Source organism: Cololabis saira, chromosome 6 (genome assembly GCF_033807715.1).
Source record: "Cololabis saira isolate AMF1-May2022 chromosome 6, fColSai1.1, whole genome shotgun sequence".
Classification (NCBI taxonomy): domain Eukaryota; kingdom Metazoa; phylum Chordata; class Actinopteri; order Beloniformes; family Belonidae; genus Cololabis; species Cololabis saira.
This window is the reverse complement of record NC_084592.1, coordinates 42,058,758-42,073,732: the sequence shown is the minus strand read 5'-3', so window position 1 is coordinate 42,073,732 and position 14,975 is coordinate 42,058,758. Positions and strand designations below refer to the sequence as shown.

The following is a 14,975-nucleotide window of genomic DNA, read 5'->3' as shown; positions in this document are numbered from 1 at the left end:
GAATGAAGGCAACACATGCTGCATGGATCTATATTAGTTATAACTGGGGGAAGATTTTTTTTTTCCATTATGCACTTCGAGTAAAAAGTCGAAATGTCGAGAAAAAAGTCGAAATGTCAAGAAAAAAGTTGAAATGTTAAGATTAATGTTAAAGTACAATCTTGAGAAAAAAGTCAATGTGGAGAAAAAAGTCAAAATGTCGCGGAAATAGTCAAAATTTCATGAAAAAAGTCAAAATCTCGACAAAAAAGTCGAGATGTCGAGAAAAAAGTCAAAATTTCCAGACGAAAGTTGAAATGTCGAGATTAAAAAGGAAAGGAAAAGAAGAAAAAAGAGAAAAAGGAAAAAAAAGAAGAAAAAAAGGGAAAAAAAAGAAGAAAAAAAGGAAAAAAAAGGTCAAACTTTATATAAAAAGCTCCAGGAGCCACTAGGGCGGCGCTAAAGAGCCGCATGCGGCTCTTAAGCCGCGGGTTGCCGACCCCTGGACTAGTCAGAATGAAGTTGTAGATATCTTGAAATGAATTTTAATAAGAGATATCTCAAATTGGAGATATCTTTAACTTCCATTCTTCCGAGTCAAAATGTAATGACAGATATCTTGAATTAAGAGTTTTGACTAGTCAATATGACATTATAGATATCTTGAATGACAATTCTGACTAGTCACAATGTAATTACAGCTAGTCAAAATGCAGTTGTAGATACAGGATCTGCAATGTTAATTCTGGATAGTCAAACTTAGCCATTAAATGTTAAAACGGCTTGCCATAGATGTTCCTCTTTCAGGAAACCACCCCAGTGCAAATATCCTCTGAAAATGAAGGAGAAAAGTCTCGGCAGGAGGAAGTGATGTCATTGATAGTAATTTTGTTCCCTTTCTGTGAACTAGTTCCAGGATCCATCTGTTGAGCAGCCTGAGTTACTTCTGATGGTTCACTCTGACTCAGTCAAGGTTTCTTTTCTCACCAGGGCCACAACAAGTCCATATGCCTGTTATAAAGAAAGGTCAGAGGTCTCATTTACAATCAAAGATGCACAGACGGATAATTGGACCAGGGCCCAGGACCAGGGGCTCGGGGGGCCGGGGGACCCCGGCTTAATCCAAAGAAAATAACGCCTCAGTAAGAGACAAGAATCTAAATTAAAAGCAGAACAGAGGTGAAAAGACCACAGAAAGAGAAAAAAGAAAATGAGTATACAGAAATCAAACTGATGTAAAATACAATCTATGACAAAGGAATGTTGAAATGACTCATTAAATAAAGAAATGAACTGCACAACAAGCAGAGACCCAAGATTTCACTAGAAAAAGCTGAAATTGTGCCACAAAGTGATGCAAAATAAACTAAAAATGACACATAAAGACATAATTTACATTCTGAAAGCCAAAATGAGATTGGATATAAAAAAAAACATGTGTTTAACATCTCTTTGTACTTTAATGTGTCTTCAGTCAAAGTGAGTTGAAACAACTGTGAAAAAAAACAACTAACAAAGACAAAATTCAAACGCAAAGAACGAGAGATCAAACGTAAAACAACATGAGCAAAGACAGGAAACGGTCAGAAAGAAACATGAAGCAGTTCAAACGACACATACAGTAACTGAAGTGGGACAAAAGCAACCAAAATGTGACCAAAACTGGACGAGTAATGACTGAGAAGAGATTAAAAGGAGCCGCAGCGCTACAGTAATGGCGTATTTTGCTGTTGCTTGGTGTTTGTTTATGTCCTTTGTCTCCAGTTGGACGAGTCCCGGGACCCAGTTACTGCCCAGCCTGTTGATTAGGGATGGGAATCGAAAACCGGTTCTTGTTGAGAACCGGTTCCCACTGTTTCAATTCCTTGGAATCGTTTGCCTTTTTTGCAAACGATTCCCTTATCGAGTCCAGTGGGCGCGATTGATGTCACCGTTTGCGCCCCAGCAGGAAAACATGGCGACAAAGCGGCATAAACGCTCAAAGGTTTGGTTACATTTTACCAAAAAGGATGACAACAGGGCGACTTGCAATACTTGCAATGTGGACATTTCAACTAAGGGAGGAAACACTAGCAACATGCAAAAGCATTTGCAAATACAGAATTCAATAACTCTTAATGAATGTCGTGTGTTTGATCTGTTCCGAGTCCGGAGTGAATCTTCTCAACCTAGCAGCAGCGACAACGTTAGCCAGTCCTCTGCTGATTAGTTGATGCTAATCGACTTCTTTGTTTTCCTTTTTTCCAAATGAGAATCAATAAAGAATCAAATCGTTAAACAAAATCGAAAAATGGAATTGGAATTGGAAAAATCTTATCAATTCCCATCCCTACTGTTGATGCCGGCCACGTCTCTGGCCCTGAGGGATGGAGGCCCCACCTCAAAATCCCCGGTTCCAGGAGGATGTCCAGTCGCTCTCGTCCCCGGTTTCTGACCATCTCCCCTGTCAGAACAATAATAATAATAATACATTTATAGGCGCCTTTCAGGACACTCAAGGTCGCCGTACAAAAGGAACATAAAAAGGGAAAATACTGCCAGGGGGGCGGATGGGGGTAGATGGTAGAAAAGGAGGGGTCCAAGCACTGATCCTCGGGGTACACCAGAGGAGAGGGGGACGATCCATCCATCCATCGTCCGCCGCTTATCCGTTCCCGGGTCGCGGGGGCAGCAGCCTCAGCAGAGATGCCCAGACTTCCTTCGCCCCAGACACTTCCTCCATCTCTTCCTCCATCTCTTCCTCCATCTCTTCCTCCAGCTCTTCCTCCAGCTCTTCCTCCATCTCTTCCTCCATCTCTTCCTCCAGCTCTTCCTCCATCTCTTCCTCCAGCTCTTACGGGGGGACTCCGAGACGTTCCCAGGCCAGCTGAGAGACATAGTCTCTCCAGCGTGTCCTGGGTCTTCCCCGGGGTCTCCTCCCGGAGGGACATGCCTGGAACACCTCCCTAGGGAGGAGGGACATGCCTGGAACAGCTCCCTAGGGAGGAGGGACATGCCTGGAACAGCTCCCTAGGGAGGAGGGACATGCCTGGAACACCTCCCTAGGGAGGAGGGACATGCCTGGAACACCTCCCTAGGGAGGAGGGACATGCCTGGAACACCTCCCTAGGGAGGCGTCCAGGAGGATCCGGTACAGATGCCCAAGCCACCTCAGCTGACTCTCTCAATGTGAAGGAGCAGCGGCTCCACTCCGAGCTCCTCCCGGGTCACCGAACTCCTCACCCTCTCTCTAAGGGAGCGTCCAGCCACCCTGCGGAGGAAACTCATCTATAAGGGAGCGTCCAGCCACCCTGCGGAGGAAACTCATCTCTAAGGGAGCATCCAGCCACCCTGCGGAGGAAACTCATCTCTAAGGGAGCGTCCAGCCACCCTGCGGAGGAAACTCATCTCGGCCGCTTGTATCCGCGATCTTATCCTTTCGGTCACTACCCAAAGTTCATGATCATAGGTGAGGGTAGGTGCGTAGATTGACCGGTAAATCGAGAGCTTCGCCTTTTGACTCAGCTCCTTCTTCACCACGACGGTCCCGTACATCGACCGCATAACTGCGGACGCTGCACCGATCCGTCTGTCAATCTCACGCTCCATCGTTCCCTCACTCGTGAACAAGATCCCGAGATACTTGAACTCCTCCACCTGAAGCAGGACTTCTCCACCCACCCGGAGAAGGCACGCCACCCTTTCCCAGTGGAGAACCATGGCCTTGGTCTTGGAGGTGCTGAGAGGGGGACGAGTTGTGATGTAAATGTTTTCAGTTGAACCTGCTGAGTGCGGCCAGAGAGATATGATTTAAACCATTCCAGGGGTGTGTCGGATAGTCCAATGGCGGCTAATCTGTCAATGAGGATGGTGTGGGAGATTGTGTCAAAGGCAAGCACTCAGGTGGAGGAGGATGAGGATGGTAAAGAGTCCAGTGTCAGCAGCCATGAGGAGGTGATCTTGAGAAGAGCTGTTTCAGTGCTGTGAGATGGACGAAAGCCAGACTGGAATTGTTCATAGAGATTAGAGATTTTTCTAGGATTTTGGAGAGGAAAGGGAGATTGGAGATGGGACGAAGGTTGTTGAGATTGTTGGGGTCAGCAACCAGGTTTCTTGAGAATTGGGGTTACAGTGGCAGATTTGAGAGATAAGGGAACAATACCAGAGGTGGAAGAAGAATCGACAATAGCAGTTTGTAGCATTGTCCAATAGCATGGAGCCACAAACTGATCCATGAAGATTTAAAAATGAATGATTGATTTGAGGCCTGGCGTTTGCTCGGCAACCTCCAGCTGCTGGCGATGTCCTGCCTGACAGTGCCATCTCCTGGGGATGAAAGAGCAGGCACTGGTAAACACAGAGCTGGTTCTCCTGATGTCGGCCAACCCCAGGAGAAAACCGAGGGAAGAGAAAGTGGGGCAGAGGGAAGAAAAGACAGATTTAGAGATAGAAGAATGAGGAAATTGGGTTAAAGGCATATTTTGTCCCCTCAAAGACATTCTTCAGCCTGTGCGTTTTAAGCGGATGTTGAGATACCCAACACAAAAGATATTAATGCAAAAAACATGAACAAGTTTCAACTGCGAGGAAAGGAGAGAAAACATGAGGTAACTGCTGCATCTTGGCAGCCTTCTGCCAGACATCTGGGTTTTTATTACCACTCAGAATAAATAGACTCTTTATTACTCAGAGCAATTATGAATTTAAATGAGGAGAAAATAGGAAGGAAACTGCAGCAGAACATAAAACAAATAAGAATATAAACACAGCAAACTCTGCAGTCGCGTATGTGCACGTACGTCCACCTACAAACGTAAATTTTGATTTGAATTTGATTTGAATATTGTTATTTCGAACATGCATGTTAAAAAAAAGAATACAAAAAAAGTACAAAAAGTACAAATATATATATATATATATATATATATATATATATATAAAACAAAACAAACGCCCAGCATTTAGTTGTGCTACTATGTATATATGTAATAATAGAAGTAATTATAATGTACAGTATTAGATCATAATTACTTTACAATAATACTACAATATAATAGAGAACAATAGACAATATAAGAGTAGATATGCTATATATACACTGGTTCATATATTTACCCCAATTATATACACAAAAACAACCATAAATCTATATATCTACATATAACTATAAATCAATATATATTAATAGAGATATAGATATATAAATACTGTACGTATAATATAACTCAATATATCTCTATACATACCTACATATAACATATCTATATCCATAATATGAATCTATATATCTACAAATATTAATAAATGTACATATCTACATGTTTATTCGCATCTGTATTTTGAAAAAAAAAGTTTCTTTGTACCTTTTTTTTAAATAAATAAATGTCTTAATATTTGTCATCGTGCAATACCTTCTCTGGCCACCAGGGGGAGAGAGAGTTGCAAGTGACAGTTTCACTTCCAAACAAACAAATCAATCAAATGTATACTTTTAATTGCATTCTGATTTGATTGAAAGTGCTTATTCTGCAGTGAAAATCAAAACTAATTAAAAAAAGAAGAAAGTTTTTAAATTGAAACTGTCATCAAACATCTGGATTTAGTTTCATCGACTTCTGACACATTTCTTCTTAGCTCAATGACACATTTACCTCAGATTAAACTTGTATTCTCTTAAAAAGAGTTCTGCAAACTATGATTAACCATAGTCCTGTAAAAACCTCCAAGTACTTTATCTATATTCTTCTGATAAGGTTTCCCCCTTGAACCTCCATCCCTCCTTTTGTTTCTCCTAAATGAAATACACTTTTCTGTCGTCACGGCAGCCACCTCCTCCATCCCTGTCGTGTCACAGCCGCTGATGCCACCGTTCCCACCCAGTTTGGAGGTCCACCCATTTCCAGGTCTCGTGGGTTTCTGAGAGAGACGATAATCTTCTCCATCCTTCTTCTCAGCAAAGACTCAAACCTGGTTCCGAACACATCGTCAAAACACAGCCACAATCAACGGACTTAGACTTTATTTGTGAGATGTTGATGTGTTTTTAGCAGTTTTTTTTGGTCACGTGTAACCAGAGAGAGAGGGAGGTGAATGTTGTGCAGCATGGATTTATAACTCATGGTCTCTTAGCTGAATGTCTGCGGGTTAACGCCTCCTAACAAGGTTTTCCTCCACATGCCATGCAGCATGATGACAACAAAGCGAGACACTTGCCACTTCCCCACCATCGACCCAAAGCTGAGCGTATTGAGGCTGAACTGGGCCGGTTGCTCTACCGTTGTGACGTCCAGAGGTTAAACTGCAACTTTACATGTTTATAGAAGTTAAACTGCAACTTTAACACGTCCACAGTCTCAGCTGTGTCTAGGTGGGAAAACCCAGCCAGCTGCTGCAAATGCTAAGATGGGTTGACTGGAGCCAGAAAATTAGAATATTGTGATAAAGTCCTTTATTTTCTGTAATGCAAAAATGCACCACCCCTAAAATCAGGAAGCTGAGAGCCAAAAGCTGTTTTAATTTCAGCTGTAGCGCTGTTAATATGCCACTTTATTAAGTTTTAATATTTTTCAGTTGTAAAAGTAACCGTTAAGATCCCCAACCTGGGCTCAGTTTATCCAAATAACGCCTGTTAAGAAATTTGATCTGATGTTTTCAGAGATGATAAGAGCCGCCGGCTCGGAGCAGCAGCAGCAGCTCACGGCCGGGTCAACCTGCGCCGTCGTCCCGGGGAGAAACCTGCAGCTCTGTGGAGAATTACCACTGGCTGAAATAAATAATTTAGGAAGATAAATGTTGGTTTAATAGATGAAATCTAAGAGTTGTAGCTACGCCTAAAATAAAATATATATTTCTCGCTAGAAATGTAATCAAAACGCATTTTTATGCAGAAACTAACTCAAAATATTGATTTTATTCACTAAAAAATAAGAAATGTCTGCCATGTTTTTTTTTTTGAATCAGTCCGCAAATGACGACGAAAGGAATTCTGGGAATTTTGTCTGGCCCTAGTTCAGCTAGTGAGCATTCGAAATCCCTCGATCCGTAGGGACAGTCTCATAGCCACTACCCTCGTTTTCTCCACTACCCCTAGGTGGAAAGAGGAATTGGGACACCACTACCCTCAAGGGAACGAGCAAAATTTAGGGGTTGTGCTGAAAAGTAGGGGTAGTGGGAGTATTGGGACAGGGCCTAAGAGTTTTTTCCAGCTAAGTAGCAGCCAGGTGCTGGTGCTCGGGTGCAGGTGATCACCTGGTCAGCAGCAGGTGTGCAGGCCTCCACAAAGGTAAGGCTCTAGGGTATTCAGGTGGGTATTACACGATGCCAAGAAGAAAAGACATCTTCAAGAAGCAGCTGTTGCCAGTAAAGGAGGGTCATTTCTGCGCTGGACTTCCTCTGAGGAGAAGGACTAAGTGCTGCTTCAGGTAACTAGTGAGGAGTACTCACATGTACCAGACAACATGTGATACTTGTATCGTAAAACAGAAACATTATGATCTCAAGCTGTTGCTGGTGAAGGTGGTTCAACAAGCTGATGAATAATGGAGTGTTTTTTACTCGCCGCTTCAGCGTTTCTGCTAAATAAATCATGAGGTGGTGTCATGTGCCGGTTATCTGACGTTGTATTTAGTAAATACGGGGACCTGGAAGGAACTGGACGCTTGTTTGTACCTTCACATGAGTGAAACCTTGTGGAAGTGATGCTGCACCTGAGGCAGCTCCACACGCCGGTCCCAGGCCGACCTGCAGAGCCGGCCCAAGGCATGAGCAAACTAAGCGGCTGCTTAGGGCCCTGTGACCCCTAGGGGGCCCCCAAGAGTTAAAAAAATAAATAAATTATAATTTTTACATAAACACACATATTGACGAGGTACTGTTTATCTAAGTTGAGTGATTTTTAATTATAGTTCTAGTTTTTGTAGTACTAAGTTGTTGTTTGCTGTTGCAGTTTATTTAAAACCAAAAATAAAGTAGATAACGTGTTTACAGTAAATGGTTTATAAATTATCTATTTTATTATTTAGTTTCCTTTAGTAGGCCTACAGGACTGTCTCAGAAAATTTGAATATTGTGATAAAGTCCTTTATTTTCTGTAATGCAATTAAAAAAACAAAAATGTCAAACATTCTGGATTCATTACAAATCAACTGAAATATTGCAAGCCTTTTATTATTTTAATATTGCTGATTATGGTTTACAGTTTAAGATTAAGATTCCCAGAATATTCAATTTTTTTGAGATAGGATATTTGAGTTTTCTTAAGCTGTAAACCATAATCAGCAATATTAAAATAATAAAAGGCTTGCAATATTTCAGTTGATTGGTAATGAATCCAGAATGTATGACATTTTTGTTTTTGTAATTGCATTACAGAAAATCACAATATTCTAATTTTCTGAGACAGTCCTGTACACTGTAGATGACACTCAGTATCACACTTAGTACTATATCACTTTAAATATTAAGTGTAAATCAACCCCAGGCCGCTCTTGTAGCTGAATTTGCTCCATTTCAGATTAAAAACCATAGATGGGTAAAAACCTGCCAGGCTGACAATAGGATGATGGAAACAACAACTGCTGCAACTGTGCAACTCTTTGACCTTTGACCTGTTGCTTCTCTGTGTGGCCAGTAGGGGCAGTTCCTGACTTTGATAAATATCAATTGTAAGATTCTTCTGCAAGTTTGTTAATCTGTTGTCTGTTTCCATGGTCTTAATCCCTGTGGATTACAATCTAACTACCACAAAAAGTTCTTACATCTAGTTTTACAAGTGTATTTGTAATGACAGGGAAGAACATGAAATAAGTTTATAGTGGGTGTGTGAATGATCAATAATCAGTATTATTGGCAGTAATAGAGGGCCCCAAAATCAAATTTTGCTTAGGGCCCCATGCAGAGGTGTCAAGTAACTAAGTACAAATACTTTGTTACCTTACTTAAAGGTATTGTGACATGAAAAACACATTTTTCTTGATTTTTTGTGTTTTGTTGGGTGTCTTGACATCAATTACACCCAAAAAAAACGAACTTTTAACATTCAGTGTATTGTGTGCTTTCTGGGATTTTCCGCACAATTATGCAAAAACGGCGCATCAGGTTTGCTGGCGGGTTGTTACGTATAGACCCGCTAAATCACCGCCCCCTCCACCCAGCTCCCTGTCTCCTCTCCAGCGCACCATAAAGGCTGATTTATGGTTCCGCGTTAAACCGACGCAGAGCCTACGGCGTAGGGTTACGCGGCGATGCGCACCGTACGCTGAACCCTACGGCGTAGGCTCTGCGTCGATTTAACGCGGAACCATAAATCAGGCTTAACACGGAGCTGTTTAGAGCCTCTTTTGTTCTAATCACCGGAGGAAAACTGCTAAGAAGACCCGCAGCCACTGACTGGACTTAAGATAAGGGGACACTGCTGCTTCCCATGCCTTTATTTTTGTGATTGTTTGTGTGGACTGTCTGCTTCGCCGTGCTGCTTTTCCGTGCATGCTTCGCCTGTCGCTCCCGGCTTAACTCTCTGACGCCGCTGTTAGCGTATTGCTTGCGGGGAGCTACGGTGCTGCCTTCCAGTCCTCTGGTCACGGACTTCTTCCCCGGGCTGTAGTCGCCCTGTCTGGGCTGTGTGTGTGGGTGTTTGTGGTTCGGTGTGCGCGCGTGTGTGTGGAGACGGCAGAAGTGTGTAGCAGTTGGGTTGGAGGAGGTTTGGAGGAGGAGCGGAGCAATGATTGACAGGAAAGGGGGAAAAGGAAGCGTTTTTCACGGCGCAAAAAAACACTGTCATAAAAAGCCAGGCATGGAGTACTGGAGTGAAGTTTTTCTTGTTACACCCTTTTAGACACATTTGAGGGATATTGGCCAAGACTTTTAATAGTGTTAAAAGCATGTTAAAAATTATGTCACAATACCTTTAAGTAGAAATTTTGATTATCTATACTTCACTGGAGTAATTATTTTTCAGACGACTTTTTACTTTTACTCCTTACATTTTCACGCAATTATCTGTACTTTTTACTCCTTACATTTTAAAAACAGCCTCGTTACTCGTATTTCATTTCGGCCTTTAAAAAAAAAACTATCCAATTAAATTGCTCCATCCGGATAGAGTGAATTTGGTTGTGGTTGTTTCAGATGTTCTTGTCCAGTTTTGTTCTCACATCAGATTCCTGCAACTAAACTTGGATGTACATTCCAATAAAGGTTAGGATAAATGATAACATGCCTCTGAAGTTTGACTTTTTGCACCATTACAATACTTATAGGCAACTAGTCATCATATCTCCTGCTCTCTGAAACACATGTTAATGCTCAATAGTACACATATATGGTTCTTTAATATATTTGCATTATACTAAGATACATTCATTTTCAATGGCTTTTGTCCTTAATTGGTTTTTCCCCCTTACGTTACTTTTACTTTTATACTTTAAGTAGTTTTGAAACCACTACTTTTATACTTTTACTTGAGTAAAAAACTTGAGTTGATACTTCAACTTCTACAGGAGTATTTTTAAACTCTAGTATCTATACTTCTACCTGAGTAATGAATGTGAATACTTTTGACACCTCTGGCCCTATGGAGGCTTGGGCCGGCCCTGCCGACCCGCACGATGATGGGATGGAAGGGGAAGGTGCGAGGACGGAGCGACCTCTTAATGTGGTCCAATACTGCCCTCTGGTGGTCTCACCTGGCATTACAACCACATTTAGAAGTCTTTGTTAATCACTAAACACAGGCTCATTTAGTGCACAGTCCACGTGACGGATCCTTATCAGCACTTCTGCTCCGGTGACGTCACATGAGCCATCACTGCTGCGGACAGTGATACAAATTATCTCCACGTTACATTCTGTCCAGCACTTTTGTTTTCAGATGTAAAGTGTGTCAGCGATTAAGGAGCAGATACCAAGCAGACATGGTAATGTTTGTTTATTATTATAGAAAAATAGTTTATATAAAAACAAATAAGTTAGGAATTTCAGAAGCTGCTTTGTAAGTTTCCTCTATTATAACGTCTCTTGCCCTCGACACACTTTTTCCTCTCTCATTCCCACACGCACACACACATCCTCTCGGGGTCACTTCACAGTCCTTTTAAAGATTTCCATGCTGTTATAAATTAATCCTTCTCGTCTCGTCCGCGCACACTTCTCCCAACCACCAACAAGAGCTTCGAGCATTTCTAGTCCCTTCTTCACTCGGCGTGCGCCCCCCGGCTACTTCCCGTAGAACATCTCCATGAGCACCTCCTCGATGTTGACGCTGCCGATGACGGGCCTGAAGAAGAGCTGCGCCACCACGGGGGGGCTGATGGCGCGCAGCATGGACAGCGCGATCAGCAGCTTGGCGAAGCGCGTGGTGTCGTCGCGGTGGATGAGCCGGACGTGCTCGTTCAGAGCCTGGTGCGCCTCCCGACGCAGCGACTGGATGTAGTGCAGGCAGCGCAGACCCTCCAGATCTGGGGTGGGGGGGGGGGCAAACACAGTGAGAAAAGTTGAGCTGCAAGCCTCTGGATTATTAATGGGTCTTATTTAGCTGGTTTTTTTTTTTGCAAGTTCATTTGGATTTGACTTGTTTTATTTATCATGTCCTGCGCAACTTTTTGTGAAACTGGCACCAGACAAATAATTTGTCTGTAAAGACATTAAGACAATCATTTCCAGATAAACAACTTCTGATATTGTTACTTTAGCAGTGGCGCCAACAGGGGGAGGGCCAGGGGTGGCCACGCCCCCCTTCAAATTTGCTGGCCACTCCACTGGCCTCAATAAAAAAAAAAAAAAAACATTTGCCAGTCACGTAGATTCTATCGTCAGTTATGCGTTTCATCCCAAATCTTTTGGGCAAAATGCATATCAGTAGGTGTTTCTTTAAGTATTTCTGAGCCTCATAATAATAATAAAAACTCTCTCTCTCTCTCTCTCTCTCTCTCTCTCTCTCTCTCTCTCTCTCTCTCTCTCTCTCTCTCTCTCTCTCTCTCTCTCTCTCTCTCTCTCTCTCTCTCTCTCTCTCTCTCTCTCTCTATATATATATATATATATATATATATATATATATATATATATATATATGCCTTGGGTTTTTACCAACATGGTATTAACCATTAATATATATGCAGACAAGTTAGAAAGTAAAAAAAAAAAAAAAATGAATGCTTTATCAGTCCCCTAATGATACCAAAGACAATATTGTGAAACATTGACAGATATCCTGTACATGAGTCTAAACCAGGATATGCACCAGCATCTAATATGTAATTTTCTGAAGGGGGTGGGTAACTTCATGAGCTGATAACTATGAGCTGCCACTCAGGAAGGTTATCATACCAAAATATCATATACAGGCATGATCTTTTCAAAAATCATAAGTAAGTTTGGTCACCTTGAGTGGTACTGACAAGTTAAATTTTGGGCTCTGGCCCCTGGACTATTTTTGGAGGCGCCCCTGTACTTAAAGACTGATTTATGGTTCCGCGTTACACCAACGGAAAGTCTACGGTGTAGGGTACGCAGCGACGCACACCCTACGCCGGTGTCGTGCCAAAAAGTGATTGCCTGCCATAATCTGATTTCTGGCCGCGGGAGCGCGCACAGCAGCCCGTTGGGCGATATGGCTAAAACGTCAGATTTTCAGATTATGAAGCTCAAGAATGAGATCAAGTCATATTTAGGCAGAAACAACTTTTCATTAACTGTATTTGGCCTTCAATCAATTTTTGGCAGGTGAAAATGCCTATTTTGTGTTGTATGGGTCCAGTGGCGTCAATTCAGTCAAAGCTAAGGTATGGCAAGGTTACGAGTCACAGAACTTAACTAGAGTATCAATCAACACGTCCAGCAAATACTCATCACAGAAGTCTGATATGGAGCTTATCTGTGTGGTCAAGAAAATTGAAACTTTTTCAAGTCTCGATCACTGCAAAAACTCAAAATCTTACCAGGAATATTTGTCTTATTCTAGTTAAAATGTCTCATTTTTAGTCAAAAAATCTCATTACACTTAAAACAAGAGTCATTACCAGAAAAATAACTTGTTATTTGACCATTTTCACCTGTTTCAAGTACATTTTCACTTGAAATAAGTAGAAAAATCTGCCAGTGGGACAAGATTTATCTTCTCATTACAAGCAAAACAACTTGTTCCACTGGCAGATTTTTCTACTTATTTTAAGTGAAAATCTACTTGAAACAGGTGAACATGGTTGTTTTTTAGTCTTGTCTTAAATGTAATGAGATTTTTTTTGACTAAAAATTAGACATTTTAACTAGAAATAAGACAAATATTCGTGTTAAGATGAGTTTTTGCAGTGTATAATAACTAGTGAAATCGATCATGTTGTTCTGATTTGCATTTGTAGTTATTCTATATGTATTTAGTAATAATCAATACAAGGAGACAGAGAAATTCCATAAATGTATTGAAAAAACAAACATTTACATTTAACCCTTGAAGCCAAGGTGTGGCGGCTGCCGTACCTTGCCATACCCAATTGACGCCCCTGTATGGGTCCTTTAAAAGAGTTAAAAGCAATCCTGTGGGCTCTAGTGTTTATATTATGAAGCTCAAGAATGAGATCAAATCATATTTAGGTAGAAACAACCTTTCATTAACGGTATCTGGCCTTCAATCAATTTTTGGCAGGTAAAAAGACCCATTTTCAGGGGAGAAATCAGATTCTGGCAGGCAATCACTTTTTGGCACGACAGGGGAACTTTGCGCGATGGAACCAGCGAGACGCACCTGGGTTGAAGAGCACGGCCCCCTTCAGGTACGCGTACTCCTTGGTGGAGATGTCCACGCTCCAGCACTTCCTCAGGAAGGCTTTGATGGCTTCGATGTCGTGCACGGAGACCCCCGGGGCGGCGGCGGCTGCAGCGGAGACCCCCCGGCTCTGGCTCTGGCTCTGGTCCCCGCCGTGCCGGCTGCCCGTGAGGATGCGCTGCAGCATGCTGGGCTCCACGGTCTCCGCCGTCTCGAAGTCCACCCGGTCCTGCGCCAGCCCCAGCACCAGCAGCGGCGCCCAGGCGCTCCGGATCAGCGTGAGCTGCTCGTGCTCGGGCAGCTCTCGGAAACACGGCACGTTCTTGACGAAGCGCAGCGTCTTCACCAGCACCGCGGACGCGGCTTTGCAGGTGACCTGCGGGGCGCGCAGGACGCCGCGGCGGCGCGTGGACCCGCAGGAGCAGGCGGCGGTCTGGGTCTGGACCTGGAGCTGGTGCTGGGGGTCCGGGGCCCCGGGGGGGGTCTTCTGCAGCAGCTGCTGCAGCGAGGGCTGGGAACACTGGGAAGAAGGCGGTTGCTGCGGCTGCTCCTCCTCTGCGCTCTTCAGGATGCTGTACAGAATACTGCCGTGGGTGCGCTCTCCGGCTCCGCGGCAGCGGCAGCTCTCCAGCGCGGCCATGACCGCCGGGCCGGTGGCCGGTGGCCGGGGGGGTCAGAGACAGAGGGGAGCCTGTTTTTATTGGCCCCTGATTTGGCCCCAGCCAGAGAAGGGCAGTGTGAGCCGCCGTCCTCCACCGTGCGCTCTGACTGCGCGCTCAGACTCCTCTGCGTAATTCTTCCACCTCCCCAAACCTCATGCGCCTCATGCGCCTCCTCTTTCCAATCCCAGCCTCTTTCCCTGCTCTCTCTCTCTCTCACGCTGCTCACAGCTTTCAGGTTTCTTACAAAGGCGGTGTCTCTCTGCTACGGAAGAGTATTATTAGGGCCAGGCAGGAGAAAAATAAAAATAATATTTTAGAGGAGGAAGATTTTTTTTCATTATGCACTTTGAGAAAAAAGTCGAAATGTCGAGAAAAAAGTCGAAATGTCGAGGAAAAAAGTCGAAATGTCGACAAAAAAGTCGAAATGTCGAGGAAAAAAGTCGAAATGTTGAAAAAAAGTCGAAATGTCGAGTAGAAAGTCGAAATGTCGAGAAAAAAGTCGAAATGTTGAGAATAATGTTGAAGTACAATTTCAAGAAAAAAGTCAAAATTTCGCGGAAAAAGTCAAAATGTTGAGAAAAAAGTCGAATTTTTGAGAA

General features: G+C 43.1%; 1 protein-coding gene across 1 annotated transcript; it reads right to left on the bottom strand.

Annotated features, from left to right (window-relative positions):
• Positions 1–10,877: 10,877 nt before the first annotated feature.
• On the bottom strand, positions 10,878–14,456 carry nr0b1 (nuclear receptor subfamily 0, group B, member 1). Its single transcript, XM_061724616.1, has 2 exons — positions 13,694–14,456; positions 10,878–11,411 (listed from the first exon to the last, which is right to left on the bottom strand). The coding sequence occupies exons 1-2, from the start codon at positions 14,352–14,354 to the stop codon at positions 11,170–11,172; spliced, it is 903 nt and encodes a 300-aa protein (XP_061580600.1). The 5' UTR covers positions 14,355–14,456; the 3' UTR covers positions 10,878–11,169.
• Positions 14,457–14,975: the final 519 nt, after the last annotated feature.